Below are 21,844 nucleotides of genomic sequence, written 5' to 3' on the forward strand. Positions count from 1 at the left end.
TGAAAGAATATCTTTCTCTCTCAGAAAGCAGCAGCTATGGCTTAGGTATGAAGTCACTGTATTTGCCAGAGCCCAGTAGGAGGAGTTATGAGCTCCATACTGACGATGGTAATTCTGTCTCCCAGGGCCCCCAGAATCATAACTCTGAGTGCATCGCATAAAAGCTGAGCTCCTTGTTCGAGCAGGTCATCTTAAACTCTTAACAAACTCTTATGAGGTAAAGCAGGCATCAATATAGGAAAAATTCAATATCTTTCCTTCTTGCAGTTTAACCTTCATCATCTCTGGTCTGTCTTTATTCCTTTTATTGCCTAATTAACTAATTGTCAGAACTCTACAGAACACCCTTAACATCAGAGTCCTGGTAACAAATTACTCAATTTCTCCCTTCTCTCATTACCTCTTAGCTGAGGAAGTAACCACTGAATGGAAAGACAGGGATGAAGGGAGAGAGGAAGTTATCCTTCTGCCCATCTGTTTCCCCCAGAAAGGAGGAATGCCAAGCAGCCTCTGCTTATGACACCTCAAACCCCTGGGAGGTCCCCACTCAGAGATTTTCCTACCGTAGAACTGCTTTTCCTCTTTCCCTAAAACAGTAGGGCAGTAGCTCCTTTTCTATCTGACCATTTTTGCTAGACTTGAGCATAGCTTCATGTTTACAAAAGGCTACGAATTAATTTTTAAAAACATTCCTTGTGACTTGCTCCAGAACTAAACTCTTCAAAAAAAAAGATTTTGAAGTTATAGGGGAGTTCCCGTAGTGGATCAGCAGAAACGAATCTGACTAGAATCCATGAGGATGCAGATTCGATCCCTGGCCTCGCTCAGTGGATTGAGGATCTGGCATTGCCCTGAGCTGTGGTGTGGGTTGCAGATGTGGCTCAGATCCCACATTGCTGTGGCTGTGGTGTAGGCCGGCAGCTACAGCTCCGATTGGACCCCTAGCCTGGGAACCTCCATATGCCGCAGGTACAGCCCTAAAAAAGCAAAAACTTAAAAATTAAAAATAAAATAAGATTTTAAAGTTACAAAATATACATATAAAAGATTTTGAACAGTATTTTAAGATTTTAAGATTTTCTCCTGTATTTCTCAACTTCTTGAGAAACTTAATTTTGTCTTAATTGCCTGGTTTTTGAAGCTATCTGGACATTTTGACAGTTGCAACGCTATAGTTAGGTGAATGCTGTTGACAAAATAGATTTCCCCATGATTCCAGGCATGCACTTACCTGATTACAGTAACTTTGCCCTTTTTTTTAAGCAACTTTATTTATCATTTATCTGGTTAATTCCAGAGTGTTCTTTGTGGAGGGAAGCGATGAGGCTCAGAGGTGACCTGTTTCCTTTGCATCCTCAGTGATTTTGATCCCTTTCTCCCCCTCAGATTGTTTCTGGGCAGAATGTGTGCCCGAGTAACAGCACAGGAAGCCCCTGTATCGAGGTTGACGTCCTGGGCATGGCCCTGGATAGCTGCCACTTCCGCTCGAAGCCCATCCATCGCAATACTCTGAACCCCATGTGGAACGAACAGTTCCTCTTCCGGGTTCATTTTGAAGATCTCCTGTTTCTTCGTTTTGCCGTCGTGGAGAACAACAGCTCAGCAGTCACTGCTCAGAGAATCATCCCACTCAAGGCTCTAAAGCGAGGTGAAATAAAACTGTCAAACATTCATGATCATTGTAGCTGAGCCCTGGAGTTCATTACACTCTTTGCTCTACTTTGTGTATGTTTGAAATGTTCATTTATATGAACATTAAGTTAAATGTTAAAATAAGAGGCAGAAGGAAGTAATGAGTTCGGACCCTGAGTACATCTCAAAAGATGTTTTTCTTTTCTGTTATTCTAAAACCCAAGATTATTGACAACATGCATTATGAAGGGTGGCCTCTCCCACCACTGCTGACATTGGGAGCTCATGCTCCCATACATCCCTCCCCAAGTAGTGCCCAGCACACCCCTGGCATGTTTAAGGCAGAGATTGACGTAAGAGGAAACCCAGAGCAGGGAGGGTTAGTGTGGCATCTGTGGGCTGAGGTTGGAGTCAGTGCCTGGTAGGAGTGCAGTGTCAAAAGCAGGGAGTGGACTTGGGTGCAGAGCAGGGAAAGAGGAGAATTCCCAGCAAAGGCCAGAGCAGCAGACTTGCTGTGCATTGGCTTTGCTGTGGCCCTTGGGGGAGAGATGTCAGCTTATTACACCTGCCTAGAATGTCTGTGCATTGCTTCTTGAACTTTGATATGCATTGAAGTCACTCAGGGCTCTTGGTAATAAAATGACAGTCCTGATGCGGTGGGTCTAGGGCTTAAGGTTCTGCCGTTCTAACAAGCTCCAGGGACACTGACCCTGCTGGTTCCTTTGAGTACCCAGGTTCCAATACAGACTTCCTCCCACAACAACAATCAAGCTGCCAGCCTCTGAGCTCTACCAATACATTATTGTTTTCTACTTTTTGTTTATTTCCTATTTATCTTCTCTCTTATGCAAGGAATGCATGGTCAGTGTATTAGCTCTAGCTGCATAACAAAATACTACAGACTGGGTGGCTTCAACAACAGAGGATTGTTTCAGGTTTTTGTTTGTTTGTTTGTTTGTTTGTTTTCACAGTTTTGGAGGCTAGAAGCCCAGTATCAAGATTTCAGCCAGGTAGCTTTCTTCTGAGGCCTCTCTCCTTGGCTTGCAGATGGCTGCCTTCTCCCTGCATCTTCACAGGGTCATCCCTCAGTCTGTGTGTATAGCATCTAATGTCTATTCCAGTGTTCCAGTATCCTCTTCTTATAAGGATGCTGTTCATATTGGATTAGGACCCACCCTAATGACTCATTTTAATCCCATCACATCTTTAAAGATCTTTTCTCCAGATACAGTCACATTCTGAGGTAGGGCTTCAACATAGGGATTTTAGGAGAATACCACCATTCAGTTCATAAGTTATTTACAGAAATATGACAAAGTACAAAAAAGCAAAAACAACTTTTTGAATTATCCATTTTTCTATCTCTTCAAAATAGTTACTCTTGGTGTATATCTTTTGCAGGCTTTATTTCTCTATCCATGTAGAGAATATATATACTAGCATATTTTTAACAATTAAGCTTCCTCCTAATCTTAGTGTTTTGCAACTTACTGGTTTTCACTTACTAATGTATATAGTGAGCAACTTTTCAGGTAAATAGCTATCCATCTTCATTACCACTCTAAGGTCTGCATATCATTCCGTCTTATACTTGAATAGGATGTTCCTGTTGTGGCTCAGTGGCTAACGAATTCAACTAGGAACCATGAGGTTGCGGGTTCAATCCCTGGCCTTGCTCAGTGGGTTAAGGATCTGGCGTTGCTGTGGCTGTGGTGTAGGCCGGCAGCTATAGCTCCAGTTGGACCCCTAGCCTGGGAACCGCCATATGCCGCAAGTGCGGCCCTAAAAAGACAAAATATAAATAAATAAATAATATACTTGTATAAACACTCACACCATAACTTATTTAACCAACCCCCTCTTGTTGGAATACTTTACTATCACTCAGGCAGTTCCCAGATGGAATATACTTAAAACAGTGACTGTAGATGACTTGATTTAAAATGATCAGGTTTTCCTATTGTATTTAGTTTTGAGTTTAAAATTTTCCATCTGAGTCTAAGTTAGAAATAATACCTGGACAAGTTAACTCCCACTAGGTGGCCCCCCAATTGTCCCCAGGGGCAACTCTCTGCCAGGGAAAAGGCATCTGTTTTTTGCCACCCCTGCCCATCTTAAAGTCTTGTTTCTCCCTATTATTTACTGACCTCTCTAGGGAATCTTTTTTGCAGAACTCTGCAGTGCATGGCTAACATGCTTTTCCCAATTCTGGATTATTCCAGGATATCGACATCTTCAGCTGCGAAACCTCCACAATGAAGTCTTGGAAATCTCTAGTTTATTCATAAACAGCAGGAGGATGGAAGAGAATTCCTCTGGCAGTCCTATGCCAGCCTCTTTGGTAATTAAGTTCTGTTTCACTCAGCATGTTTGCAGGGATTGCTATGCTAGAGGCAGGCTTTCTTGTGCTCCAGAAATCTGGTCCATTTGGGTCATTGATTAGGTAGCTATGGAAATAAGATACTTGACACTTGCTAAGCACTTTACACATATACTAACTCACTTAATCCTCTCAATAACTTCTGCGGAATAGCTTATTGGTATCATGTCCACTTTACAGGGGGAGGTAAGAGTCAAGTACACCTGAGGTCACACAGCTATAAACCCAAGTTCATCTAGTGCCAAAGCCCATACTCTGAGTGCATTATAGTGCCTGCCAAGGAAGTGAGCCAAAAATAACAACACAGGGAAAAGGTTAATTATGCAAAGCCTGCTAGGAAGCATCTTGGTACTTCTAGAAAGTTTAGGTTAGACCAGGAAAATCTTTTGCTTCTTCAGCAGTCCAGGGGCAGATGTCACAGGCAAGCAGGGTCGTGTGAGCAGCCAGGGACTGGTGGTGACATGGGGCTGCTGGCAACACGTAACTGTGTAAGCGTAGCAATCACCTGGCACCTAGAGACACACAGCACCTGCATTCTTGGGAATGGGAGAGGAACATGGCAAAAAGGGCCACCATTGCAGAAGCTGTGTTTAAACAAGTTTCCATTGAAGTTCTAGAACCGTTGGGCCAGCACACATCCCAGTAATGCAGGGTTGTTTACTTAAACAAGGAATGCTGCTTTAATTTACTGGTAAATGTCACTATGCTTGCTCATTAAAAATTAATTTAAAAGAGTGTCCATCAGTTGCCTCTTTATATGTTTAATAATCTCTTCACTTTTGAATCAATCCTAACAACCTTCAGAAAGGTGCCTCTGTGCTCACAATGGCTCTCTGGCTTGGCCACTGCCACCTCTGAGCAGCACTGCTTTCTCCTCTACTTCTCTCTCCCTCACCTCAACAGTTTCTTCCCTCACCCCCACCCCTTCTTCTCCCTCCTCTCTCTCTTTTCCCCCGTCCTCTCTCCTTCACCTTATTTTCTTAGGTTTTCCTCCTTTTCCCTTCAACTAGTGTCTCAGGTCAAAAATAGCACTCTGGCCAAGGTAGAGGGAGGTATTGCTTCTGTCTTATGACAAGAACTGGGAAACAGACTGGGCTGCCTGGTTCCCAAGAGCAAGAATTAGATGTTTTAAGAAAGACAAGGAGTTCCCCTCATGGCTCAGTGGTAATCATTCTAACTAATATCCATGAGGATGCAGGTTCTATCCCTGGCCTTGTTCAATGGGTTAAGGATCTGGTGTTGCCATGAGCTGTGTTGTAGGTTGAAGACACGGCTTGGATCCTGCGTTGCAGGTCATAGACAAAGCTTGGATCCTGCATTGCTGTGGCTATGGTGTAGGCCAGCACCTGTAGCTCCGATTCAACACCTAGCCTGGGAACTTCCATATGCCACAGGTGCAGCCCTAAAAAAGGCAAGGAAGGAAGGAAGACAGGCAAGACAGACAAGATGGGGCTAAGTGCCTGGTTCTGGGTTGGTTGCCCTCAATACCCATTGACCCCATGCCATGAGTGAATAGATCTTCCTCACACTTCTGACACCAAATGTGTGATGTTGTTTCTGATCCTCACTTCTCCAGCTCTCTGATGCTAGCTGGGTGTTCTGTCTTTCAGTTTAACTCTGACACTGTCTACCTGGGGTGAGTGTCAGATCCATAAGTTAAGGGCTCAGGCCCACAAGACTGTCTCCATTTAAGATGCCAGTTGCAGGTCCCAGTTTTGTCACTGGTATTTCTGACCAGTAAAGTCAAGAGGTTCTCCTTAGGTTCATTAGTTTGCTAAAAGACCTCAGAGAATGACTCCGGAATGACTGAGAAAGTTTTACTTACCACCACCAGTTTATAAAGGCTGCAATCCAGGAACAGTCAGTGGAAGAGATCTATAAGGCCATGTATGAGGGTAGAGGGAGCAGAGCCTCTAGGCCATCTCTGGATACTTCACCTTCCCACCATCTCCACGTGTTCCATAACCCAGAAGCTCCCCAGATCCCATCTCTTAGGAGGTTTTAGAGAGGTCTCCTTGCAAAGGCATGACTGAGTATATCATTGTCCATTGGTGATTAACTCAATCCCCAGCTCCTTTCCCTTCCCCTAAATTTACATGTTGTGTATGTACTTCTGAGAACTAGCACTTCTATGTTGAATGTAGCCTAGAAACAACATGAGAAGTCAGAAGAGGGTGCACTGAAAGTTCCAGCCATCTAATTATGACTTGGTCTTTCTGGTGACCCTCTCCCACCCTGAAACCATCTAGTGGCCTCTAGCTGTAAGTCTCTTATTAGCCTGCAGAAAGCACTCATCACTCCAGAGATTCCAAGGGGTTTAGGAGATGTGTGCCTAGAATTATGAGCAAAGAACGAATATTTATTTTTTATTATATTACACCATGCCATCCTTGTTATATCCCAGGCAGCAGCGTATATGCTTGGTAAATATGTGTTCTTTGACTTTAGAAGCCATCACCCTCAGAGTTCCCATCGTGGCTCAGTGGTTAATGAATCCAACTAGGAACCATGAAGTTGTGGGTTCGATCCCTGGCCTCGCTTAGTGGGTTAAGGATCCGGTGTTGCCATGAGCTGTGGTGTAGTTCGCAGATGAGGCTCAGATCTGGTGTTTCTGTGGCTCTGGCGTAGGCCAGCAGCTACAGCTCCAATTCGACCCCTAGCCTGGGAACCTCCATATGCCGAGGGTGCGGCCCTAGAAAAGGCAAAAAGACAAAAAAAAAAAAAAAGACATCACCCTCTGTTGTTCGAGACAGTAACTGAAGATCATCATGGACTTGCCCCTCTCTCTCACTGCCCCTTTTAAGACTTGCTAAGTCTTGTCTCTTTTGCATCTTTCAAATCCATTTATCTCTAACCATCTCTACCATCTCGGTCAGCCCCATTCATTCTCACCTGGACAGCAAGAGCCCTAAGGCCAGAATATTTTGTTTAGCATTTTTCCATCCATAATTCTAGACCATACCCTAAGGAGAGAAGGAGCTCAATAGACACTGTTGAATGTCAGTTCATAAGTAAGGACTGACACACACATTTCAGATAACATCAGTCCCCTAATTATGATGGAAAGAGGCACTGTTATTTAAAATAAATTTAAATTTGGTGGTATGCTGCTAAATATTCTTACTGAACTACTAAGAAAGATGAACCATTGCCTATTCAACCACAAAAAGATGCACTTAGTTATAAAAGGATGCTCTTCTTTTGTATTTACATGTTATGTATGTACTTCTGAGAACTAGCACTTCTATATTGAATGTAGCCTAGAAACAACATGTGCATGAAAGTGAATGAAAAACCATGTGATCTTCTTTGACAGATGTTTAATACAGAAGAAAGAAAATGTTTGCTGACCCACAGAGTCACAGTACATGGGGTCCCTGGACCAGAGCCCTTTACTGTTTTCTCTATAAATGGAGGCACCAAGGCAAAGCAGCTCCTCCAACAAGTAAGTTCACTGAGCCCATAGTTAATAAACAGTTCTCCTTTGAGTTCTCTATGGACAGGTTAACATTTTGCATAGCATTTTACCATTGACTTAAATGGAATCAGAGAAAGCAGCTTAAGTGTCAGATTTCATAGATTAAAAAACAGAAGTTACTACCAGGGATTTTGTTTGTTTTATAAATCAGTTGGTACATGAATTTCAGTGCCTACTATCACAAAGTATTGTTGGGGTTTTGGAGACATTATAACATGGGAAGATATAAAGTAAGGAAACATTGCCATGGACCACTCATCAAGAGCAGTGCATTACTTTACTGTCACCCCAGGTGAGTCATCACATGTCCATAAAGCAGAAATGGGGAGAGAGTGAGGTTGCCCTCTCATGGAGGTGACAGTGTTGACTGATCTGCTCCTAGAAGCTTTCTGTCCTGAATTATTCCTATAGTAGCAGCTGCCTTGTCCCCACACAGTCAGTCATAGACCAAGGGCTGGGGTGAGGGGAGCAGAATCTTCCTGAGAATCTTCTGCCGCCACCATCCCCTGTTCATTCTGCTTCTCTAAGTGAAACCCGGCAGTGGCTGCTCGTTGCATCATTTGGATGTATGTGGTGGGGGCTGGCAGGGTTGGGGGTGGTATGGGGGAGGATGCCTGAGGAAAAAGGTGTTTGCTTCATCCAAGCCAGATGGTGACAGCCTTCTCTGATGATCCACTTCAAGTTCAGCCTTTGTCAGGAATCTGTAGGGTAGAAAATAGTGTGAAAGTTACTTCAGTAACAGTAACTACATCAGTAACAGTAGCTATCATGATGGCTCATGTGTACTGCATTCTCTCTCCTAAGGTGCCCATGTTATGCTATATAATCAGTGCCTCATCATAACACAAAACAAAACTAAGAGGCTGTTACTCTTCCCATGATATAGATGGAGGAACTGAGTCTCCAAAGGGTCAAATATCTTGCCCAGCACCTCACAGCCAGCAAGTATTAAAAGCAAACCTCAGACCCAGTTCTGTCTGGCTCCCCAGCCTGGTCTCAACCACTCTGACTGCCAGCATCCGTAGCCAATAGAGAAAACAGACCTCTAGGCACACTGTCAAGAGTTTATTGAAAAGAGAATTCCTGGGAACTTAGATCAGATGAGATTAGAAGATGATTGAGTATTTCCAACATGAGAATGGGAGATTATCTTGGTAAAAGCTGGACCGGGTTCTTTGCCCTCAGTCCTGTGTTGCAAGTTTACAAAGAGCTAAATTCATAGACTGAAAACCTAAAGTTTTTAATTCAGTAAAAGTGCTCATTCCAGAGTGGGAAAAATAGTTATGCTGTTTGGAGATTATGAATAAATTCTGCCATTGCCCAGAATGAACATAAACAATCCTGTTTGGACATAAGATAAATCTTAGATCTTCAAGAAAGAATTAAGCAAAACTGCAGGGTAGACTTCTCTTATAAACTGCACATCAGACAGACCTGACTGAACCCCATGATAATAGACTTCTTTGGAATTAAAGTTTTTGCCCACTCGTCAGTCATGTGCCTAAATTTGCCTTTGCTTTTTCTTTAGATTCTGACTATTGATCAAGACACTAAACCTATTGCCACAGACTATTTTTTGATGGAAGAAAAATATTTTATATCTAAAGAAAAGAATGAATGTAGGAAACAACCATTCCAAAGAGCCATTGGTCCAGAAGAGGAGATCATGCAGATTTTAAGCAGCTGGTTTCCAGAAGAGGGATATGTTGGCAGGATTGTCTTAAAAACCCAGCAAGAAGTAAGTGTGTCCTCGGGCAGCCTACACAGTAACAGCCCTTATATAACTCACTACCGCATCATTGGCCGCCTCCCTCAAGTTTAGAATTTCTTATTGCAACTTGGTTTATTTATTCTTGGTTTATTTATTCTTCTTGAGTAAATGTTGAGTAGTGATTTCTGTTCTTCTGTACATATTCAGAATGTTACCTCTAAATTACAGAAATTCAATCTAAAAATCATCCCTTATGAAACAAAGGGAGCAAGAACTCAAAGGATTCTTTAAGCATGTCATTAGCGATGTGTCTAGTGTTTTATCTCAATGCATGAAGACATCATTGTGAGGGTCACAGTACTGTGTAATGAAAGGCCTGCAGGCATTTTGTGTTTGGGGGTTGGTTGCCTTCCCGTCGGTGCCTGTGTCAGCTAATAAAAGATTGTGTGCTTGGAGTTCCCATCGTGGCTCAGCAGTTAATGAATCCAACTAGGAACCATGAGGTTGCAGGTTCGATCCCTGGCCTCGCTCAGTGGGTTAAGGATCTGGTGTTGCCATGAGCTGTGGTGTAGGTCGCAGATATGGCTCAGATCTGGTGTTGCTGTGGCTGTGTGGTGTAGACCAGCAGCTACAGCTCCAATTAGACCCCTAGCCTGGGAACCTCCATATGCTATGTGGTGCAGCCCTAGAAAAGCAAAAAAGAAAAAAAATTTTGTGCTAACAAGTAAAACAACAGTATATCTTTGAAAATATTCTATAACTTTATTTTATATATATGTAAAATTATTTTTTTTGTCCTTTTGCCATTTATTGGGCTGCTCCCGTGTCTTATGGAGGTTTCCAGGCTAGGGATCTAATCGGAGCTATAGCTGCTGGCCTATACTACACAGCCACAGCAACGCGGGATCTGAGCCACATCTGCAACCTACACCACAGCTCACGGCAACACCAGATCCTTAACCCACTGAGCAAGGCCAGGGACCAAACCTGCAACCTCATGGTTCCTAGTCAGATTCGTTAACCACTGAGCCATGACGGGAACTCCCTGAAAATATTCCATAACTTTATACAAAGAATAACTTCTCAGGTTTGGTCAGAATTTGTAATAAATTGTATTATGTTCACTAATATTCCCATGATAATTCTCATAAAGGAAACAATGCAATGACTACATGCCAGCTCCAGGTTGGTGGGCTCCTGGTGGGGTTTGCTGACTAAGCACTTTTTAAAATATATAATCTGATAGGAGCCTACTAACTTACTGCCATTTTTTTAAAATGACATATAAGGTTATTACATAGACAGTCATGCCTCATGATAAATAGATAATGAAGTAGTTGAGTCACTTCAGCAATTTGAACAAATATTTTTTGAGCTCCTAATATGTGCCAGGCCCTGTTCTGGGCACATGATCTGCCACTTTGAGGCATGTAATAGAGCTGGGCTGATAAAACATCCATCACTGGTCCATGCTTGCTGGGATGCAGTGGAGGTGATAAAAAGCCCATTTTCAGCATCATGTGTTACTTTTTCACTCTCTGCATAACTGTGAACATGGCTTATTAGCCTCTGCAAAACTCCAGCATCTCCTCCAGGAACCAGAGCCACTGCCTTCCCTCCTAACCTTGCCTTAGACCTAAAAGGTCACTTCCTTTAAGCAAAGAAATGTAATTGTCTCCCTAGCATCCTCTTCCCATCAGACATACAAATTACTAAGATGGAGAAAAAGTGATTCTAATAATATTAGCTTTATGAGAAAATATCAGAGGACTCAGCTGGACTATTGAAGCCATCTTTCATTTCTCACAAAAATTTTTTTCCTATTTCTGTCTTTACCATATGTACAAAAGTATCCTATAGGTGATCATTTCAGTGAAGTGAATTGTTTTTATTTTTTATTATTAAAGTATAGTTGATTTACAATGTTTCATCAAGTTCTGCTGTACAACAAAGTGACCCAATCACATACATTTCCCTGTGCTGTACAGTAGGATCCCATTGCCCATCCATGCCAGATATAACAGTTTGTATCCCCCGAACCCTCAAAATGTCCTTCCCTCCCACTCCCTCCTGTTTCCTCACCCCAGGAACTCCAAGTCTGCTCTTCTTGGCCATACTCTGTTTCTGCTTTCTGTTTGTTATTTTTATATAGGATCATCTCTACCATATTTTAGATTCCACAAAAAAGTGATATCTTATGGTATTTGTCTTTTTCTTTCTGGCTTAGTTCAGTTAGCATAAGAGTCTCTGGCTCCATCCATGTTGCTGCAAATGGCATTAGGCTTTTTTATGGATGAGTAATATTCCATTGTTTTTATGTACCACATCTTCTTAATCAATTCATCTGTTGATGGACATTTAGGTTGTTTCCATGTTTTAGCTGTTGTGAATAGTGCTGAAATGAACATAAGGGTACATGTATCTTTTTCAGTGAAGGTTTTGTCTGGATATATGCCCAGCAGTGGAATTGCTGAATCATATGGTAGCTCTATATTTAGTTTCCTGAGGTACCTCCATACTGTTTTCCATAGTGATTGTACCAGTTTACATCCTCACCAACAGTGGATGAGGATACCTTTTTCTCCACACCCTCACCAGTATTTATTATTCACTGTCTTGTTAATGATGGCCATTCTGACTGGTATGAGATGGTACCTCATTGTAGTTTTGATTTGCATTTCTCTAACAATTAGTGATCTTGAGCATTTTTTCATATGCCTGTTGGCCATCAGTATGTCTTCTTTGGGGAAATGTCTATTTAGGTCTTCTGACCATTTTTCAATTGATTTTGAAGACCTAAATAAAAACAATTTTCTTTGGAGTTCCCATTGTGGTACAGCAGAAATGAATCTGACTAGGAACCATGAGGTTGCAGGTTCGATCCCTGGCCTCACTCAGTGGGTTAGGGATCCAGCATTGCTGTGAGCTGTGGTGTAGGTCACAGAAGCAGCTCAGATCTGGCATTGCTTTGGCTCTGGCATAGCCTGGCAGCAACAACTCCAATTAGATCCCTAGCCTGGGAACCTCCATATGCTGTGGGTGCAGCCCTAAAAAGACAAAAAAAAAAACACAAACAATTTTGTTGTTGCTGTTGAATTGCTTGAGTTGTTTGTATATTTTGGAGATTAGACCCTTGTCTGTTGCATCAGTGGCAAAGATTTTCTCCCATCCTGTGGTTTGTCCTTTCATTTCTTAAATGATTTCCTTTGCTGTACAAAAGCTTTTGAGTTTTATTAGGTCCTGTTGGTTTATTTGTGTCTTTATTGTCATTATTCTAAGAGGTGGATCAAACAAGATGCTGCTGTGATTTATGTCAAAGAGCATTCTGCCTATATTTTCCTCTAGGAGTTTTATAGTGTCTGGCCTTATATTTAGGTCTTTAATCCATTTTGAGTATATTTTCGTATATGGTGTTAGATAGTGCTCTACTTTCATTCTTTTACATGTAGCTTTCCAGTTTGCTATATACTAATAATGAAATATCATAAAGAGAAATCAAAGAAACCATCCCTACAACTACATCAAAATGAATAAAATACCTAGGAATAAACCTACCTAAAAAGACAAATGACCTATACTCTGAAAACTATAAAACCTTGATGAAAGAAATCTAAGACACAAACAGATGGAAAGATATACCATGCTCTTGGATTGGGAGAATCAATATTGTCAAAATGACTGTACTACCCAAGGCAATCTACAGATTCAGTGCAATCTCTACCAAATTACCAAAGACATTCTTCACAGAACTAGAACAGAATATTTTAAAATTTGTATGGAAACACAAGAGACCCCGAATAGCCAAAGCAATACTGAAAAAGAAAAATGAAAATGGAAGAATCGGGGAGTTCCCATCGTGGCGCAGTGGTTAACGAATCCGACTAGGAACCATGAGGTTGCGGGTTCGGTCCCTGCCCTTGCTCAGTGGGTTAACGGTCTGGCGTTGCCTAGAGCTGTGGTGTAGGTTGCAGTCACGGCTCGGATCCCGCGTTGCTGTGGCTCTGGCGTAGGCCGGTGGCTGCAGCTCCGATTCGACCCCTAGCCTGGGAACCTCCATATGCCATGGGAGCGGCCCAAAGAAATAGCAAAAAGACAAAAAAAAAAAAGAAAGAAAATGGAAGAATCAAGCTTCCTGACTGTAGATAATACTACAAAGCTAAAGTCATCAAAACAATATGGTACTGGCACAAAAACAGAAATGTAGACCAATGGAACAGAATAGAAAGCCCATATATAAACCCAAGTACCTATGAGAAACTAATCTGTGACAAAGGAGGACAGAACATACAGTGAATTTTTTAAACCATATACTTGCATAATGACTTATAGTGTTTAATGCTATTAAACACTCACCATTTTGAATAATCTCATGAGCTAATGGAAACCATTCTACACAAAAGAAACGAGTTCATGCAGTTCCCGTCATGGCTCAGTGGTTAACAAATCTGACTAGGAACCATGAGGTTGAGGGTTCGATCCCTGGCCTTGCTCAGTGGGGTAAGGATCTCGTGTTTCCGTGAGCTGTGGTATAGGTCGCAGCCTCGTTGCTGTGGCTCTGGTGTAGTCTGGTGGCTACAGCTCCAATTCGACTCCTAGCCTGGGAACCTCCATATGCCATGGGAGCAGCCCTAGAAAAGGCAAAAAGACAAAAAAAAAAAAAGAAAGAAAGAAAAGAAAAGAAACGAGTTCAGGGATATAAGTAACAACAGGGAGAAAAGTAGAAAGAACTCAGGTGTTAGGGCTTCTTTCCACCACCTGGTGCTGCTCAGGCAGGAGTTGAGTTAGCCCTGTGGTGCCTCCTTGCCCAGCACCATGGGGAACAGTGAGCAGAAGGAAACGTGGGCAGGCTGTTGAGTGTCACAGCAGGACTTCATCACATGGTTAGAAGGACTTGGAGGTTAGGGATCCCCTATATGCCATTTTAAATGTATTTGACAACAGGCAGTAGCCACATCAGGAATAAATGTATAATAAAGCTAGTAGAACAGAAGCATTGTTGGCGGGGGGGGGAAGGGGGTGATTTAGAGGAGAAGACTAACAAGCGTTTTCTGGTAAGTAAAATATTGCAAGCTCTCCTCTATATGCCTTTGTTGGGAGAAGAGTTTTTAAATGACTGTGAAATTATCTCAAAAGATAATAAATCAGGAGTTCTCTGGTGGCTCAGAAGGTTAAGGATTCAGCATTGTCACTGCTATGGCTTGGGTTGCTGCTATGGGGTGGGTTCAGTCCCTGGCCCTGGAACTTCCTCATGCTGTGAGAATGGCAAAAAGAAAAAAGAAAATAGAAAAGATAACAGGGAGTTACCTTCGTGGCTCAGTAGTTTAACAAACCCAAATAGGATCCATGAGGATGCTGGTTCAATCCCTGGTCTTGCTCAGTGGGTTAAGGACCCGGCATTGTCACAAGCTGTGGTATATATAGGTCACAGACGCAGCTCAGATCCTGAGTTGCTGTGGCTATGGTGTAGGCCAGCAGCTGTAGCTCTGATTCAACCCCTAGCCTAGGAATTTCCATATGTTGTGAGTGCAGCCCTAAAAAGGAAAAATAAACAAATCAGATTTAATGTATGTAGGCTTACTAGCTGCACAGTGACACACAATACAAATTTATTGATTGAATAAATTAACTCTGCACTTAATGAAAGCAAGCCATCACTGACATAGTTGATAGTTTGGGGCTGTATTTCATTTAGTTAACTCTGTAGAACTTGTAAGATATACTAGTAGTTTTACCATATATTCAAAGTCCCTAAGCTGCTGTCTGTGACCTCTGACCTCTCCTGCCTGCTTTGTATAATTTTCTTGTCTCCTAAGCTCTCAATCTCTTAGATATCTTCTTGTGGTCAATATGCTCTCTTCAGATAGCTGCTGGATTTGAAATCCAGCAAACCTGGCTCTGACCCAAATTACATCAATGACCTTCAAGAGTTCATCTCATTTCTGTTAATCTCTGTGCCCTAATTTGTGAAAAGAGTACCAGAAATTACCCTACTTGACTCAAAAAGATTACCATGGATTTCCCATTATGGCTCAATGGTAACAAAACCGACTAGTATCCATAAGGATGCAGGTTCAATCCCTGGCCTCACTCAGTGGGTTGAGGATCCAGTGTTGGCTGAGCTGTAGTGTAGGTCGCAGATACGGCTCAGATCCTGCATTGCTGTGGCTGTGGTATAGGCTGGCAGCTACAGCTCTCATTCGATCCCTAGCCTGGGAACTTCCATATGCTGCAGGTGCGGCCCTAAATTTTAAAAAAAAAGATTATCGTGAATGTGGGGACAGAATCTGAGAGAGAATGGATATGTGCATATGTATGACTGGGTCACTTTGTTGTACAGCAGAAATTATCACAACCTTGTAAATTAACCATACTTCAATAAAACTTTAAAAATTAGTATGAGACTCAGGCCAAACATGTAGACAATATATAGAAAAATGCTTAGTAAACTGTAAAGGAATATGCAAATAAGGGCTATTGTTATAGCCATAATCTGTGGCTTCTAATGTGGCTGAAAATGGCTTAAAAATCAGTAAGCTCTGAGTGAGGCTCTACAGAGTTCTCTTAGAATTCCCAAGGCATGGTTGTTGGGATATTTTATATGGCAAACCTTAGAACTTCTTTTGGTTTTTGTCTTGCTTATTTGCATCCTGATTTTCAGGACCGTGAGATTTTAAATTACGTCGTGTGAATTGCCACCCAACCCCATTCTCTGATTGGTTAAATACCTTTTGATCAATACAATGACATATTATGCAAAATCTTTAGAAACTTACAGGAAGTGATGACTACAATATCATAGGTGGGAAGAAAAAATAAGCTGTAGAACAGTATATGTACTAGCATGCAATCTTGTTTTATGGGATAAATATAGTCAATAACTCCTCCTCATGCATAATGTGATGAATAGGGTCTACACACTTCAGTTGTGTTAAATTATAGGGACCACAACTTCAAGATTAATGAAATGATTGAGATGAGCCTGTGTAGCTTGCTGGTGAGATGCTCCAGTCATTTTGGGTCCTGGTTACAGTTTGGCGCCACCTGGTGACAGTTACCCGTTTTTGACTTTAATATCAATGGGACAATTCTGGGTCCTAGGCTGATTGGAATTTCCAGGACAGTGATGGTAATTCTTGGATTCTTTTTATCAGTGTTTCAACATCAGCAAAAACTTACAGTACTTTCTTCCTCTAAGAAGACATGTACATCCTTTTTGAATAGTTTTTGAAATATTAACTAGTGTACGGAATATAAAGCTAAGAAGAAGCTGTTTTCACATTACCAAGATCCATCTCAAAATTTTTCTAGATTTTTCTTTCCTGATTCTGTACCATCCTCCCCTTCACTCAGACTTTTCTTCTTGTTCAACATAGAACCTGGAAGAGAAAAGCATTGTTCAAGATGACAAGGAGATGATCTTGAGCTCAGAGGAGGAGAGTTTCTTTGTCCAAGTGCATGACGTTTCTCCAGAGCAACCGCGGACGGTCATCAAAGCGCCCCGTGTCAGCACCGCCCAGGATGTCATCCAGCAGGTGACGGCCTCCCCTTCCTCACCTCAGTCCCATCCTCAGAGTAAACTGTTGGGACAAATCAGACATCAGCTCGTTTTGTGAATGAGGCTGTAAAACAATGGAGACCTGACAAGGGACAGCATGCCTCTTTATGCTGGGAACTATTTATTCCTTCAGCGAGACTCGCCTGGTACCTGTGGTGAGTCAGGCACTCTATGAGGCCTTGATAACAGATGCAGGAGGCAGCTCTGCCAAGCAGGAGTGTCACTGTTCCAGAAAGGCCTAAGCCCATAACTAGTATCTCTCAGGGATCCCTTTTTTTTTTTTTTCCCCTGTCTTCTTAGGGCTGCACCCACGGCCCATGGAGGTTCCCAGGCTAGGGGTCTAATTGGAGCTGTAGCCACCAGCCTACACCACAGCCACAGCAATGCAGGATCCAAGCCACGTCTGCGACCACAGGTGGCAGCAACACCAGATCCTTAACACATGAGCAGGGTCAGGGATCAAACCTCCATCCTCGTGGAAACTAGTCAGATTCATTTCCGCTGAGCCACAATGGGAACTCTCTCAGGGATCCTTCAGAGAACATGCAGGAGGCCTCCTCCGACCCTCGCCCCTCCTCTGATTGTCCCACTCTATATACCTGGCTCCAGAGAATTCTTTCCTCCTTTCAAAGCTGTGTTGTGATTTGCGTTTATTAAACACTCATCTCAGAAGTTATACAGCATCATGGTTAACAGCATGGACTCTGGATCAGATTGCTCTATGTTGCAGTCCCAGCTCTACTTCTTACTAGCTCTGAGGTCTTGGGCAAGTTATTTAACCACCTGTGCCTTAGTTACAGTGGTATGCTGCTAAACTGGCTCTTTGGGGGAAAAAAAAAGAAAAAAGGCTGTGATTTGTAGCCTTTGCCAATTTCTGTCATATAAATCCTCCCACCATATCTTATTCACCACTGTATGGTAAATTGCCATGTAGATAACACAGAGATAGTATAAGAGCACTTTCTTCATATATTTGTTGTGAAGAGTAAGGAAATATATATAAAGCATGCATGCCTAATACAATGAGAAGCACTATTTAAGTGCTACTTGCTATTCTTATTGTATGATAATTTGATCAGCATTAGCCTCCTTAATAGACTTTGAACTCCCCAAACTCAAGTATAGTGTGTGGGACATAGTAAGCCCTCAGTAAATCTTTGACGAGTGAATAAGTGCATAGATGAAAGGTAATCTTGTACTGAATGAGAAGTGAGACCAGGTAAGTTCTAAAATCTTCAAGAGTTCTGTTGTGGCTCAGTGGGTTACAAACTTGACCAGTATCCATGAGGATGTGGGTTCAATCCCTGGCCCCACTCATTGGGTTAAGGATTTGGCATTGCCGTGAGCTGCAGCACAGTTCACAGATGGAGCTCAGATCTGGCTTTGCTGTGGCTATGGTGTAGGCCCCAGCTGCAGCTCTGATTCACCTTCTAGCCTGGGAACTTCCATATGCTGCAGGTGTGGCCCTAAAGATAGATAAAATGTCTTCAACATCCAAGACTGTGAGATGAAGGGGCAGCCTCATGGGACAGAGAGGCTCCTGAGGGTCAGAATTCTGTCCCTCGCTGTCTGCATGACCCTTGTGTCCACAAGCTCTGGTTCATGCAGAAAATCTGGTTCAAGCCCTTTTTCTGTTACTTATTAGCTGTGCACCCTCTGGAATCTTCTTGACCTCTTAAGCTTCCTGGTCTGAAAATGGAGATAACACATAAATTGTGGACCATCGTGAAGCTATGTTAGGCAATGTGGGAAAGTTCGTATAAGCTACAATGACAAAAAGGTAAAATGAGAAGTGGGTGACATGATCTGAAAGATCCCCTCCTTCTCTAAAAGTCTGTGACATTTTTCCACCTTAACGTCTCACTTACAGTGAAACAAGTGTTGGAGATACTATCTTTATTCAGTTAATCATAACTTATCTTTCAGACGTTATGCAAAGCCAAATATTCCTATAGCATCCTCAGCAACCCCAACCCAAGTGACTATGTGCTTTTGGAAGAGGTGGTGAAAGACACCACCAACAAGAAGTCTTCTACCCCAAAGTCCTCCCAGCGCGTCCTTTTGGATCAGGAGTGTGTGTTTCAAGCCCAAAGCAAGTGGAAAGGTGCAGGAAAATTCATCCTTAAGCTAAAGGAACAGGTGCAGGTAAAGCTCAAGGTTGTTTTGCTATCTTCACAAATAATCTGATATTCATAACTACAGGGATCAAATTCAGGAGTTAGTGAAATGTAGGATAAAGTCCTTGAGTCAAGGAAATTAGAAGAGTATTATTTGGCTGTTTCCATTTGGTGAAAAGAAAAGTATTCCCCTCTGTTTAAGCAACCCTGAGAGTGTAATCCCTCAGCCCTGCTTCCCAAAACTCTGCTTAACTAGAGAGAGAAGAAGAAAAGGCTGCTTCTGATACAGTGTCATGTGATTGAGGATCCTGGCTTTAACGTAATAGCAAAGGAAAGTTCTTGTTTTCCACAGGCATCCCGAGAAGACAAAAGAAAAGGCATCTCTTTTGCAAGTGAACTCAAGAAGCTCACCAAGTCAACTAAACAGCCCCGAGGACTCACATCACCTGCTCCGGTCTTGGCCTCAGAAAGCGTCCAGAACAAGGAGGAGAAACCTGCGGGTGGCTTGTCCTCCAGTGACACAGTAGACTATCGGCAGTGAGCAAGGCTAGCACATTTCATCCAGGTATTCGGGGTCACTGCACCATTCTGAAACGGGGGGTCAACCTATACTAGGTAGTAAGCCATAGTTTGTACACTCCCTTTTTGTCTTTTCTAAGAGGAGGATGTCCCGGGGGCAGGTAAGAGTGGTACCCTAAGGGAGAAGGGCTCTGAAGATAAACATCCCTTCTGCGTTTATAATTTTAGACCCCCTTATTTTGTAGATAACTAAAGGCCCCAAGAGGACAGTGAACTTGCCCAAACTACAACAGCCTTATTTCTTCAGACATAGAACTATCTTAATTACTGGTAACTCACATGAACATTCTTGGAAGGCTGCTATGCAGCTTTTATTCCTTTAGCATTCTAGTTTTATATTCTTCTAATTTAGGTCTGATTGAGCCTCAACAACCTCAACTTTTTCTGCCTCAATTAAAAAATTAAAATCTGGGACCCAGGGTGTGATGATTAAAAAGAAAGCAAAATAACAGCCTGCAGTAAATCATGCATTTGGTTGCCAGCTCACTGCTTGGTATTCACATAGAGTACATTTCATTCTGTCTTTAAAAAGACATATTATATGGAACTTGAATTTAAAAAAAAAATACTTTTGAGGAAACCAAACAGATTTCTTTTCATTTAGTTTCTTAATGAGCCCAAAGAATTATTAAAGCCCACTTTTCACGTGTTCCATCATAATTATAAGATTTAAAATTCTCAAGAGACCAACCAGGGAATTCCCTCTGTGGTGCAGGAGGTTAAGGACCCAGGATTGTCTCTACAGTGGATCTGATTGCTGCTGAGGCACAGGTTTGATTCCCAGTCCAGTGCAGTGGGTTAGGGATTCCACTTTGCCGCAGCTGTGGCATAGGTGCCAGCTGTGGCTTAGATTCAGTCCCTGTCCCAGGAACTTCCATATGTCTTGGGTGCGGCCAAAAAAGAGAAAAAGAACAACCAACAGCACAATGAAGGCATTGTTTCCTAAACTGCAGAGTTACATCATCTGTCTTTATCACAGTCAGATATTTCTTGCATAAAATTGTAGAAGCTCATAATTAAATAATTCATTGATCCCTCTTGACAGGGCCACATTTGATTTCTAACAGCTCCAAAGAAGGCCTGCTACAGTGACCCATTGTTTAAGGAGCCACTCCTAAGACAACTGGAGCCCCATTGTACATTTACAAAGAAAACTCTTTCTAAACAGATAAGGCCAAATACAGGAAACCACTTCCTGCAGAACATCTGCACCTCCAGCTATTCCAATTCATGGCTGTTTAGATTCTGCTTGCAAAGACACATCAGGAAGAAATCTTGGCAATAAGGCAGCAATCCACATCACCTAGCTTCAGATATGGTGAATATACACAGAATAGGAAGCCCTAGGCTGTTCCAGACTCTGAAAAGGCTCAGTACCCATTTTCTGTTGAGGTACATCTGGTATCCCTTTTTTTTTTTTTTTTTTTTCTTTTTAGGGCCACACCCATGGCATATAGAAGTTCCCAGGGTATGGGTCTAATCAGAGCTGCAGCTGCCAGCCTACACCACAGCTCATGGCAATGCCAGATCCTTAACCCACTGAGTGAGGCCAAGGATTAAACCCACATCCTCATGGATACTAGTCGGGTTCATTACCACTGAGCCACAACTGGAATTCCTGGTATCCCATTTTTAAAGTTCCATGTTCACTTCCTTTTCTGCTGCAGTGTCACAGTCAGTGCTTCTCCAAGAGCCAGGTTAGCTTTAGGACCTAGCACCATGGTTTGGGAAAATGACTCACCCTGGTCTATGAACACACCATTACAAACAGCAATCAAATTTTAAATATTGTTTTCCATAGCAAGAACTTAGCATCAAATAAATCATAAGTATGATAATGTTATACACACCTGTATATTATAACCTCCATAATGATAGAGTGAAAATACACTCCGTGTATAAGGAAACCTCAGTGTGCCAGAAGGTTAAAGCACATAGGAATACAACTCCACTAGAAATTTGATTTTAAATAATATGCTTGCTATAATGAGCATTTCTATTTGCTTATATTTTAGGAGTAGGGAAGGTAGTGGAAATTTAGATGATTACTTTTGGACTCAATTTTTCTATAGTAAGCAGACAATTCAGAATCAGTCAATTAACCTCACATCTTTCCTTAAACTTGGGAAGCTTCTCTTTAAATTAGCCATTGGTATCACTTTGCGGTCCACCTGAAACCAACACAACATCGGCCTATACACCAATAAAATTTATTTTTTAAAAAAGTAAAAATAAAATAGCCATTGATAAAATACTTAATAATAATAGCCATTGATGCATCTATGGGAAAATATGTCTTATGTTAACGTTACAGATCATGTTTCCAAGAAAGAACACTTGTGAAAAAAGAAGGGCCTCTCCTATATGCTCATAAGAAAATAAGTTTAGTATT

The 21,844-nt window shown here is 42.0% G+C and overlaps 2 protein-coding genes across 2 annotated transcripts in view; one reads left to right on the top strand and one right to left on the bottom strand.

The window, feature by feature from the left end:
- The window catches only part of PLCE1 (phospholipase C epsilon 1), a 349,119-nt gene that overhangs the window by 319,063 nt on the left and 8,212 nt on the right, over window positions 1-21,844 (top strand). The window contains 7 exon segments of the mRNA XM_047759463.1: window positions 1,387-1,648; window positions 3,855-3,973; window positions 7,329-7,457; window positions 9,019-9,228; window positions 16,575-16,733; window positions 18,683-18,901; window positions 19,226-19,438. Of these exon segments, the coding sequence (XP_047615419.1) occupies window positions 1,387-1,648; window positions 3,855-3,973; window positions 7,329-7,457; window positions 9,019-9,228; window positions 16,575-16,733; window positions 18,683-18,901; window positions 19,226-19,414 (1,287 nt within the window). The 3' untranslated portion in view covers window positions 19,415-19,438.
- The window catches only part of NOC3L (NOC3 like DNA replication regulator), a 67,087-nt gene continuing 52,669 nt past the window's right edge, over window positions 7,427-21,844 (bottom strand). Inside the window, exon 21 of the mRNA XM_047759467.1 lies at window positions 7,427-8,191. Within this exon, the coding sequence (XP_047615423.1) occupies window positions 8,174-8,191 (18 nt within the window). The 3' untranslated portion in view covers window positions 7,427-8,173. The remainder of the gene's footprint in view (window positions 8,192-21,844) is intronic.

Source organism: Phacochoerus africanus, chromosome 15, assembly GCF_016906955.1.
Source record: "Phacochoerus africanus isolate WHEZ1 chromosome 15, ROS_Pafr_v1, whole genome shotgun sequence".
In the NCBI taxonomy this organism is placed as follows: Eukaryota; Metazoa; Chordata; class Mammalia; order Artiodactyla; family Suidae; genus Phacochoerus; species Phacochoerus africanus.